Source organism: Habropoda laboriosa, unplaced genomic scaffold, assembly GCF_001263275.1.
Source record: "Habropoda laboriosa isolate 0110345459 unplaced genomic scaffold, ASM126327v1 scaffold89, whole genome shotgun sequence".
Classification (NCBI taxonomy): domain Eukaryota; kingdom Metazoa; phylum Arthropoda; class Insecta; order Hymenoptera; family Apidae; genus Habropoda; species Habropoda laboriosa.
In genome coordinates this window covers 2,046,825-2,059,501 of record NW_017100263.1, presented here as the reverse complement: position 1 = coordinate 2,059,501, position 12,677 = coordinate 2,046,825, and the positions used below count along the sequence as shown (strand labels likewise).

The following is a 12,677-nucleotide window of genomic DNA, read 5'->3' as shown; positions in this document are numbered from 1 at the left end:
CATACTCAGTGGCGACCACAGCACTACTATTTATTGTCAACCGAAACTCTTCTCTGTTTCTCTCAACTCTTCTGGGAGATGTGTGCGCACAAATCCTCTCATATGTTTCTCCACAACACAACTACTTCGCTTTGTCGTCATCACACCACCCTCGTATGGTCGTAAGATGCCTCCATTACGAATGAACCTCCAATTGTAGGAACTGAGGAAAAATTTGAGGGGACCAAAAACAAGCCGGGATTCTAAGCCCATAGCCAAGGCGCCCTTTTGTGTTCCTCGCTGTTATCACTCCTTTTGATGGGTATGGAGGTCCTGGTCCCACAAATTCGTGCTTGTATTTTCAATTGCTAAAAAACCGAGATGCTGCATACAGATGGATGTACGCTACAGCATTTGTTTTAATAATATAAATATAAATATAAAAAGAGTCATAGGGAGAAGGTGCACCTGATTTTAGGGGAGAATCTACATTTTCGGATTATTGAAGATATATTGAAAATCAGTTTTCCTTAAAATTACTATCAAAACAAAAAATTAATTTGTATTCTACTTGACGAGAGAACCATATATTACCGTTTCCGCAAAATGAATTATTAAAGTTTATTCACGAACGAGATAGAACCAGTTATACGTAGGAGGAGAATTCCCTCTTAACAGCAGTACTGACACCAATTCAAACTAAGCTGCAGAGCTTACGATTAGGCTTCTTCCCTCACTCCGCTCTGTTCCAATTGAATAGCACATAATTACGTATACTAGTTATGAATATGTCTGCTCTCTCTGTCAATGTTTTGCCCATCACTTATTAACAATGTGCGTGATGGAGACCCAAACGTAGGAAGGGCTCTATCCATGGATAATACGGCTTTAAGAGGGGAGCCCAGTTTGACAGCCCGAAAAATAAGCGATCTTTAACCATTTCTTTTTACTAAACTAGTAAAGTAAAGTGAAGATACCGTAATAATCTATTCTTATTATTATTGAGGCTTTCGGGTGTAAACCGTGTCCTTATATGATGGTTCATCACTTCATCACGATTTGTGAGACACACTGATAACGGGGTGTGTTTAAAGGAGGTGTATTATTTAGTCAATACCTCACGTTCCGCATCTGCGTGTAGCCTATTTCTTTTGCATTCGTACAGTGTGTTGTTTGTTGCTATTGCATTACCAAAGTTTGCATAGCGATTATAAAAATGAAACTGCTGTTAAAAGACTCGTATCCATTGGAACATTGTGCTATTATTCGTTATTTGCTAGGGAAATAAATGCCTATTAGTAATATTAGGATTGACAACGATAAGTGTCAATTTGTTGAACAAAGAAAAACATATCTCAGAGTGAAATGTAGAGAAATATAAAAAAATGTTGAGTATCCAAAAATCAATTGTTCATCAAATTTTAAAAGTGACGAGCAACTTACCAAATTTACGAAACAATGAATACACTTACAAAATATCTCGTTTGTCAAGGAAGGATGTTTGGCTACCGATGGAACAAGTGCCTGAATTGGCAGAAGAGTTACGTAGAAAAAGAGTTTAACGCGGTAATTGAATATTTCTATGAGATATTTGAATTTTGGAAAAAAAAAAAACTCTATTTTATAAAGCACTTGGTATCTTTTCAGACGGCCCTCATACATATGTATGCCTCCATTGTATGGTATCCTTAACAGAAGAAGTTCATCTACTATTCTCTGTACTTACCATTTACAGAATTCTAATTGTTTATTAATGTCTGGAAATGACTATTCTTGTACTAGTCTACGATGACATCTGTTACCAACTGTTAATATTCTCCAAACTTATCTGCAGTCGGTGTGAACCTTGTCAAAAGTTTAATTTTTAATTCCTATTTTCTCTAAATTAACTTAATATTATTTTAAAGCGACGTTAACTGTTGGCGCATACTTTCGTCGATTTAACATCCTTCAGGTATAAGGTGAAAGAAGCAGGTAAGTGTAATGAACATGAGCTCAACAATGTGACTCTCTTCTATTAGAACATCTATCCTTCAGGTATAAGGTGAAAGAAGCAGGTAAGTGTAATGAACATGAGCTCAACAATGTGACTTCCCTTCGACATTCCCTTTGACATTCTCATTATAACAAATGTACACTGCTGCGAACAGCGAGAGAGTGTTGCCTCCCTTTTTCCTTTAATTAAACCATGTAAAGGAGAAGAACGTTGAAATGATTTCGACTTCTTTTTAATTATTATACAACTGAACTGCGGCAATGAACTAGATGAACTGAAGAACTAAACTAAAAGCTTGGACTCCCACTGTCGCGTCGCGTTGAAGACAGGGTTTTTTAAAAATAGGTTACAGAAAAGTTTCTTCTCTCTGTTCTTTGGATAGTGAAAACCATGAAAATTCCGAATGTGTGTAAGTCATCTCTTCCACAGTGCAAAGTACCTAACCAAATTCGAGTGTCGCACGTTCCTATCTGCGAGAGAGTGTTAAAAACACGAGCTAGTCGCGATGCTATGTATAACTCGTCTAAATTCTCGATGGTTGAGTTTTAAAAATTTTCGTGTTCAAACTATAACACTGGACTTAGATAGCCTTCTTCACACGGTTTAGAAATGCCTAGACAAAGTTCGAGTTTCGCTACGGAATTTTCTTCATCTTGATACAAGCAATATCGATAGCCTGGGATGATTTCAAACGATAAACAGAACTTGAATATAAACAAATTACGCAAACAACATCGACCTATTTTAATAGTAAATCCGTTACTTTTACTTTTCCGTGTTTAATACTTTCTCACTTTTATGATTTTTATAAACTTTTTGACATGTGATTATGTTACATTTTTTCTACCGATAGACCACGATGGTACAGTTCAATTACTTGATTCGGAGATACATACCTTATGTATCATAAAACAATTTCAATTCTATTAATTAAAATCTTGATTGTTAAGACTTGACAGCTTTAGAAGTATGTTCATTCTTTTATACCTTGGTAGAAGAGAAGAACAACGAAACATTACAATTAAAGGGATAGGGAATACACACACACGCACTGGACAGTTAATATGACACTTTTAAATAACGATGCTATTCTACGTATCTTACGTTTATGCTTTTATTCTTTTTCTGTGAGAGAAGAATATCATCCGTAAAGTAAAAAATTGTTGCATCAATATTTTTTATGCAACGCATGTGCACGTACAAGTAATAGAATCTATTGTACAACAAAATGAATTGCTGCTACTACTTTATTGCTATCTTCATTTCAAATTTCTTTTTATTTTCTTTTCATCTAGATTCATAAGTGTTACATCCTTTCCTTAATTTTATATGAAATATAAATTTATAACGCACAACTGTTCACTAACGTGCAACGAAAAATTAAGCAAAAAGAAGAAATAGGTCATGCAAAATTATCAAGCTTTTAACAATATGTACATAGAGTGGGTTACAGAAGTATTCGTACCCCCCCTTAAAGCAGAATAAGTTTGAGTTTGAAAATTCACCGTGTATGTACGTAATCGCGGTTAAGTAAAATACGATTCACCGTGCGACGTATAGTACATAACGCTTATGGTGTTTGTAAGCAATGTAAAAGCTTCTAAGTAGAGCTGTTACTCAAGAGATACCCGGGTACCCGGGTTACTCGTGAAATACTCGGGTAATCAGAAATTACCCGGATATCTCACGAGATGAGATAGCTGAGAGTAGATATTTATTATTCCTCGAGTGTTTGGGTACTTAGGTATATGTATATGATATATGTAAAACAATAATAAAAGAGTGACGGCTCTAAGTCGTAAGTCAGTCGTAAGTGACCCTTTGACGCAGGAGAGTACGTCATTTTCCTAGACGCCCTACAATTCTTTGTTTTCATTTTTTGCAATAGTAATTGCCGACAATGCCAGCGGTAGCGGCCATCGAGATTTCGACTGTCTTATGTACATACTCGAGTACTCGTGAGATACCCGGGTCGATCGGGTTATTTTCATCTACCCGGGTATCTCATGGGGACTCGAATACCCGGATATCTCAGATACCCGGTTAAAAGTAATAGCCCTACTTCTAAGTACAAGGAAAAACACAAAGAAAATGTTTAACGAACAAAATTTTATTTTATTAACACGATACGTGTAGTACGTTGCTTGAAGAACCGTAGCTTAGCCGTAACAGCGTACATATGTATTTGTACAATGTATGTATGTACGCAACAAATTTTCAAACTCGATGTAATTCTTTTTTTTCGACTTATTCCCTTTATGTAGAATCACCACCCGGCTACTTGTATTATGATTTCGGAGACATCCTGTATATATGTCCCTACATATCGAATTAAAATTAATTTTCAGATAATAAATATATATGGTATAACCATACTTCTTCCGAGCTGTTTTAATGATATTACATACCGTATAAACAAAGTTGCTTCAAAAATACAAAATAAAAGCAACAATAAATGGTAACGTAAAAGAAAACGATTTTGTATCGTATAACAAGATTGTAAATAAACTTAAACGAATTATTACTGAAAAGTCATTAAAAGATTCATTGATAAAAAATATGCCGGAAGTCAGCTTCAAGTTTACTCTTAAGTTTTTGTATATTACTGAGTTTACATTCTTACAGTTTGCAGAGATTAAAGAAAATTCCTTGCACTCTTTATACATTTAAGAAAAAGAGAAAAATATTTATTACCAATAATATCATTAATATAATTATCATGCCCTTCGAAGATTGTTCTGATTTGAAAGTATATATTACATTTAGGAATTTTAAATATATTTAGTGTTTGAAGAATCCAACTTTTGAGGAAAACTGTTCTTAAATTGTTTTTGGTTGTTAAGGTTAAAGCATATTATCTCGTGCAAAGTGTACTTGACAAATCAGTAAAAGTAACTGTCATTATCATAAGTTACTTACAAGCTTTAATTCAATGCAATTACATGATGCGACGCGCTAAATTTGCACATTAAAAGCTGCGTTGTTTCTTAGTTAGACGCAAAGAAAAGCAAATAGGTAGAAACGAAATGAAAAGGGAAGAAAGAAGGCGTAAAAGCGAAGCTTATATCCACTTATATGATGATAAGGATATTTGTTCAAGTTTCAGAGAAGTTCTTGAAATCGAACAGAAAAACAGTTTAATGGAGCAATTAGCAAAATGAAAATAAAAGTGCAACGACAGGGTGCACATGATGTGATCGACTAATCAATTGTTAGCTTAGTATCGTTAAGGCATCACGGAAAAGTTGGCAAACGTTCGTTCGGCGTGTTATTGAATTTGAAATTTCGTACCTGATTCTTCGATGGAAAGCCGCTCCATCAGCCACTCGATGAGGTCGTAACCTGCAACACGCAGGCAGCCTACTGTAGTGTCCTGGCCGTGATGGCCGCTTACGCTTACTCCACAACGCAGGTACCGATGGCACTCACCCATGAAAGCTGAGGGGATTGAGGTGAGAAATTGTTTTTGGCTGCGCACGGGTACCCCGTTCTCAGGGTCTTGCATCTCCCGCACCAGCCCCTCCATCTGTAATAAACAGAACCAATCGATTGATGTTTGTTCTTACGCATTCGTTACCTGTTCTGTATATCAAATTTGCTCCTGGCACGTTAGTTAATTAAATTAATAATCAAGTTGTCTCTAACATGAGATTTACAACTTTCAAAGGGAATAGACAATTTTCTAAAAGTATTTCATTCAATTTATTAAAAAATTTTCGCCTGAATCCTAGTTACGAAACAACATTACTTTAAAAGTAATTTTCCTGTCTATCAGCCCATTTAATCTTTCTTTTAAATTACCATTTTTTTTAGAACCTCGAAAACATTTTGCGAAGACAAAGATTTGATCAAGAAGATTGTAATGTGATCTAGCTTGCTGAAGGCGCATGACATGCGTTTTCATCTGGTAATTTGGAGTCTTACTTGGAGTACCTACAAACTTAAAGTGAAATCTCTGACGTCAGAGCCTAGCAAAATGGAGGCAAAATAGGCGGTTCAGGTCATCCCCACTACTCTTGGGTCTTACACTGCAGGCGCTTGAGGGGAAGTTGCGTTGTAGGTAAATGGTTTAGACTTAGAAAAACGAATTTAAGTCAGCTGTCGGTAATGTAACACGCTGATAAAAGAACGGAAAACTAAAAATTATTTGGTCGCCTTGTCCTCGTTCCCACTCAGAATAATTTTGAAAAAGTACCATTGGATTGCTTCAATTTTAACCTGTAAAATAAGCTTATCGAAATAATAGACAAATTTTGGGAACATGGGATAAAAAAATAAAGTTTACCATGATGCACGTCGTTTTGCGTCGCGCAGGCATCTGTTCGCCTGTTTATGGTGTCTGCGCGACATAAACTTAATTTTTTTTTCGACTGCTCGAACGAGACCCGATCGTCGTCTATTGTTCATAGAAGAGTAAGTGCGATAGCCTTATTCTATCCCAATTGGCTGACTATAAGGGAAGACCTAAGAGTAACTGCGATAGCCTTATTCTATCCTTATTGGCTTACTAACAGCGAGCCGTCGCAAGTTCCCCTACATCTCCCACTTCTAGGCCCTAAGTCCCGCCTGAGACTTCACTTTAAGTTTGTCGGACAGTACGTGATCTCTGTCATACTGTTGATAGAATGTTTAAAGTTGACAAAAATATTGACAAACCTTGTCGAAGGCGCAAGGCCTGTGAACGCGTGACTCCTTCTCCTTTTGTTGTTGATTGTTAGAAGCCTCCATCGCGATCGAGGCGGCCCTCTGCGACGCTGGCTTGAGCTGTGACGATATTGATGGCGGAGGGGGCTGGGGAGTTGGGCCGGAGACGGGTCTACCCGAACTCCATGGGGCTCTGGCCCCATCCCATCACTCCAGTCACCCCCGCACGCCCACTGAAAATTTCAAAAAATTATTTCAAATTGCATACGTACGAACAGTGTATAAAAACATATACGTACATGTTGTTTATCTTGAAGCTTATACCATGACACGCTATTCCTCAGCCTTTCATTTTAAAATTATACATATTTAAACGTGTATCGATAAAATGTGAAAGAAAATTTCTTCCTTCCAGAACGTGTATACTTACTTTCGTAAGTTATAATCTAATCAATTCATGCGATAAACCTAAAAGTCTTTTCATAATTTAGATTCTTTTAGGTGAAAATCTGTAGTTCTGTCATTTTTATGAATAATTCTTTTGCCACGAATAATGCTCGGTACAACGTTAGTTTACGTACAAATGTAAGTAAAGAGTAAGCAAATATTTAAAAGGCATCTTAAATAAAGAAATATGAAAGAAAGTATAATCGAAAAGTGAATATAGTACTAAAGTTATAAAAATAAATGCTTATTGGTTGAAATAACATTTAGTACAAGAATTTTGTTGCCATTATCCGAACAACCAACACTTTTTTTTTTGTTAAGCATTATAGTTTATGAAATATTTGAATTAATGTTTTCGCTTTAAGATATTATTCTCTTATAAATTGTAGTAGGATCGCTTATTCGAACACAGATTTCCTGAAGAAGTTTCGAAGGATATACAGAGTGTCGTGTAACTGGTGGTACAAGCGAGAAGGTGGTGATTTCACATGAAAAACTGAATTAAAAATATAGAATAAAATTATTTCATAAGAGGTTCAGAATTCATTGAGTGCGTGTGGATTTAACTATCTCTCGGCTTTACGTTTGCCCTAATAAACGATACCAATGTCATGAAAAGTATCAATAATACATGTATTAACGATTTCCTTAATTTAAATTAACATTACTGAACGAATTGATGAAAGTGACATCCGTGTTAAAGCAAACAAGTCCTTGCTGTTTGAATTTGAGAGTCGTGAACCAATGATACGGTATTTTCACGTTTTAATTTTGTGAAAGCCTGTACGATTCTTTGTTTTAGTTGCAGATATACACTATCTCCTGCGTAGACTATTTCTTTGCTAAATGTGACATTACCACTGTTTATGAACGTACAAGTATGAGGAGAAGTTTGTAGCTTATTTTTAAGTTCAATTTTCTCGGAAACAATGCCCAAGATTTTACCATTAATCTGAAATCAATTCCATTGTTCGATTTAGTTACTCCCTGCGATATGGCTGGCCCGCCAGTTAAACTCTGATAAATTCTCTCATTTCTAAAAAATCAAAATCATCAAACGTTTTGAATTCTTTTCTCGAATCATACACAAAATAGGTGCTATCTTACAGAGTTCGTAATAATCTTGTAAATATTATATCCAAAACAAAAGTCCGGTACCGATACGCTTCCGAATCAAATGAATTATGTAACAAAATTGTGCATGTACATATAAAAACTCGTTGAAGGTAAAGAAGTTTCTTCGTTACTTAGAAATCAGACAATTAGGAAAAGAAGAAATGTTAAGCTTTGCAAAAGAATTAATATTTCAAGAGTAATTATTTGAAAAAAGAATTATACTGCCAAAACGCATTTTCATTTTTATCACGTTGATTGTAGGTACACGTTGTAGTGTAAACTAAATAAGTTATACTTACTTGGTATTCAGGTTTCAAAAATTACCAATGATAAGTACCGTTTTATCTATTATATTTCTACTATGTATTTTATCATCGAGTGTTACGTTAAACAAACTTTTCAAGGAAGAGTTAACATGAAAGAGTAGGCGAAATTCCGGTCAGTGGGTAATTCCAGCCACTTTAATTTCTTAAAATAAAAAAACGCGTGATTTGACTTTGCATGGTACAGCCACTTGGTAATGATGCGGCTAGTTAATATTCATCGTTTCTGTAACTACAGCAGCCTTTTATTTTAAACAATATCTGAATGTTCATTTTTCAAGTCTGTACCAGTTGCCAACTTTCAAGCAAGGTAGATTAATACTTGGAATCGACATAAATTATTAATCTCGTTAAATAGAGGAACGTTTCAAAGTCACATGTGGCTTTTTCTGATATGTAAATTCAATTCAGTGTATTACTTCAAATATCTGCACACGAGGTGTGGGGTAATTCCAGCCAGCCTTTAACATCGCAAAGAATTAGAAAAAGTAGTTTATATTTACATTACATTTACAGTAGCTACCATTTTTATCGTATTTACATTGTTTTAAGTTACGGTTTTCCAAATTAAAATATTTCTAGGTTCTGATGTTGCTGCAAAAATTGGAAGGAAACCAAGAAATCCAGTTAGCAAAACAAGTGAAACCACTGCTGTCTTAATTTTAACACTAAAACTACCGACCGGGTCAAAATGACCCATTAGCATCTTTCGAAAAAACGCGAATGTTCTATACTGGTAAGTATTATCGCTTGTAACTTTCCGAATTTGTATTCTACATGTATGCCGCCATTTGCATCGGTATGAATCGAATTTTCCAATCACGGTTTACTTACATAAAAATTCACTTTTGGAAAGTCGCTAATGGGTCATTTTGACCCGGTCGGTAGTTCTAGTGTTAAAACAAAAAATAACAAATTTTTCTATTAATTTAACAGTTTTCTTATCTCTTTTATAAAGAAAAATCGTGGCCGGAATTCTGACCCCACTAGTGGGGTAATTCCAGTCAAATGACCTTTTTCCGTTTTACGTTTCTAATTTTATTACAACGTAAATTTGTGCCTTCTCGGCCATACTAATACAAACTAGACACCTCAAGCTATCAATTAATATCAAAAAATTAACAAATGTGCAACTTGTTCGAATTTTATAGCATTTCTTGCTTATGTATTACCGGAATTGCCCCGCTCTCACCTATTCTTTCTATCTACAAACGCTGTACCTGCAGGCATTCTAAATAAAACTCCTATAGTTAATATACAGAATAATCTACGTAACGTGACCATATAATTACTACCCTTGTTTTTAATAACGCACAAAAAGTTTTGGGAAAAAATTGTCGAGGTATTTAAGTAGTTTAGCATTACAGTGGATAAAGTCAGTTTATGTTAAAATTAGACTTACAATTTAATTTTCTTTGTTTCATGAAGTCGTACATTATTTTAATAAAACATTTAGCGTTAGTATAATATTTAGCATACATTCGCTATAACTAATGCAAAGTTATATTAATGTTAGCAGATATGAATGCATTTTGATGAAAACTATGCAACCAATTGTAAGATATAAGAAATGAGGTACTGTTTGAAACATAAACTCTTTTGATACAAGAGTTTTATTTAAGAGAATCATTTCAAGACCACAAATACCATTTTCTTATTTGCAGATAAGAGAACTGTTTTAAACATTTCGGCAGCTGTAACATTCGCCGTGAAATAAAAATGAAATAAAAAAAAATTAGCTTTTCGACAGAGTACACGACAAAAAAATAATCAATAAATTAAATTAAAATTATTTTCATTGTTCCATTTCCGTTTATCATATAATAATTCAACATGTACATACATACATTCGTACATGTGCATACATAATTACAACAAAATAATATTGTCCGTATTGTAACGCTCTTCAAATGACAAAAATGTAGAATCGTAGTTTAAAAAAATAAACACAAGTAAGTGATGTATTGTGAACCAAATGTAATTATGTCATCGTTACCAAAAATCTTTATTTACGAAATTCCTATTTGCCATTTAAAATGATTTATCGCTGATATTTCGGTATTTTGAGAAATAATTCAGAAAATAGTTTCGCTTATCCTCGTATTATAGAAAAATTGCAAAGGATGGTAAATATACTCCGCTTAGTTGAAGTCTACAAAGGAACGGTACGAACAGTGGGAATGAAGATTTATTTCAAACTGTCACCAAAGTTAACATGGATCTTCCTATTGAACAATTATGATTTCCGTTCGACATAAGCTAAAAAAAATTTTTACACCATTACGTTACGTACTGTTTGATAGAACTCCATAAGGAGCGGATAGTTGTAATGAAAAAGGCAATTGCAAAGAATGAAGGGAGGGTGCAGTTCGATAATGCGGAAGTTTATTCCCATCGTTCGACTTTCATTCAATCGTTACAATAGCAATCACGATTCCAAATGATAACAAACTGTTTGGTACTACTGAAAGGGTATTGGGAAACCCCGTGATAATGTATGCTTTTTGTATCGACAATAAAGTAGAAGGTTAGATCATAAAATGACCACGTAACATGTCTATAAAATTAATGAAAAGTTCCCTATCAATTTTTCAGTAAGAACGTACTATTTAAAGCTCAATACTACCGGAAGTTTTTATGTTCCGTCAATTTTGGAAATGCGCATCGGGGAAAACTGCGTCGTGACCCGGTTCACTTTCTTTAGGCTTTCGGTCATCGTCGGAATACGTGGTCGATATTTATTGTAGCTCCTTGATACGGTATTTTCCGACTTGTGATTCGCTTTCGTAAATGAAAGAAATACATATGTCTGGGGGGGTGAAAAAATCACACGATATATCCACAAGGTTGCTGTATGTTGGCAATCATTTGCATTTTCATCATTTTTGTTCGTTCACTTGAATGGCCCGAATGATGCTGATGCAACAACATTGGTAAAATAAAAGATAAAGAGAAAGGAAAAGGGAAAGGAAATTAACAGATCGAAGGATTTAAAGAAAATTCCTCGATAAATGAAATGAAGATTAAGTGAAAAAGACTACGTTTTCCGTGACAGAGAGCACACACAGAAATTTGAAGAATTTTTATGGACAGCAGGAAATTGATGCTGAGAAGTTTCATGTGACGGTAGATGAAAGAAGAAAGTGTGGAAATGCGGACGGAAGAAGAACGGGAATTCTTTGTTCAGGATCGACATTTAGATAAGGAGTGATCAACGTTGCACTGGTGTCACAAGGTCGAGTCAGAATGCGATAATTACTACTCACTCGACGAGTCAGGGCAGTGTAGCTTCATATACGCGTCTCGTAGTGTATATCAGGCCATCGGAGCACGGCCGAGCTCGCGGCTCTTCTTCCGTAGCTTCGAATCTAAAGCCACCGTCCGCACTGTATGCCGTCGAGGCAGCACCGCGCGCGCACACCCGCGCTACACCATCCTCAGCACCAGAACTAGCACCACCAGCAGTACTGACACTAGTACCAACCACGGCGACAGCGATACCGCGTGTACTATACAGAACATATTTTCCACGGCGACGGTCACTGCTAGCCAAACGAAGACAGAGATATTTGGCCCTGAGGTGGGGATGATAGATCCACGAAGAAAGAGACTAACGGGAAAGAAAAACAGAAGAGAAAACGGCTGATACTTATTGTCGGGGAAGAGTTTGTCACACTCCACACCCCTCCGCTGTGATTCTTCCTACTAGATGCGTGCGTGCTGCACAGGCCCCTGCTGTTACACATAGAGACGAACAAGTATGTTTCTCTACAGCTATTTAAACCGTCCACGCGTTTTTCAGGATGCAGCACTAGAGCACGAAACACACGCACGCATGCACACACATACAGACACACGCACGCACGCACGCACACAATATCACTGCCTTTCCGAAACAATTCGTCACGTCACATTTCACCGCCACTGTCTGTCGTCGGCGACGACGGTGACGGCGAGTGGATCCGATTATTAATAAAACGGATCTGTTAACGCCGATACCGTGTTTGTTCAAGTTCCAATGTTAACTTCGCGGAAGTCGAACCTCGCAGACATGTCGTCGTCGTAGAATGTCCTCCACTCGGTCCGGCTTCGGATGTTCTCGTGCTCGTTCGTCGAGTATTACCGCGCACTTTCGGCCGAGGATCGGAGCCACTCGGTACCCTTCCGAACTC

General features: G+C 36.2%; 1 protein-coding gene across 1 annotated transcript in view; it reads right to left on the bottom strand.

Annotated features, from left to right (window-relative positions):
• LOC108573056 (regulator of G-protein signaling 9) overlaps positions 1-12,430 on the bottom strand; it is a 32,107-nt gene extending 19,677 nt beyond the window's left edge. The window contains exons 1-4 of the mRNA XM_017935418.1: positions 11,772-12,430; positions 6,632-6,852; positions 5,405-5,501; positions 5,267-5,317 (exon numbers count right to left, since the gene is read on the bottom strand). Of these exons, the coding sequence (XP_017790907.1) occupies positions 5,267-5,317; positions 5,405-5,501; positions 6,632-6,703 (220 nt within the window). The 5' untranslated portion in view covers positions 6,704-6,852; positions 11,772-12,430. The remainder of the gene's footprint in view (positions 1-5,266; positions 5,318-5,404; positions 5,502-6,631; positions 6,853-11,771) is intronic.
• Between the last annotated feature and the right edge of the window lie 247 nt (positions 12,431-12,677).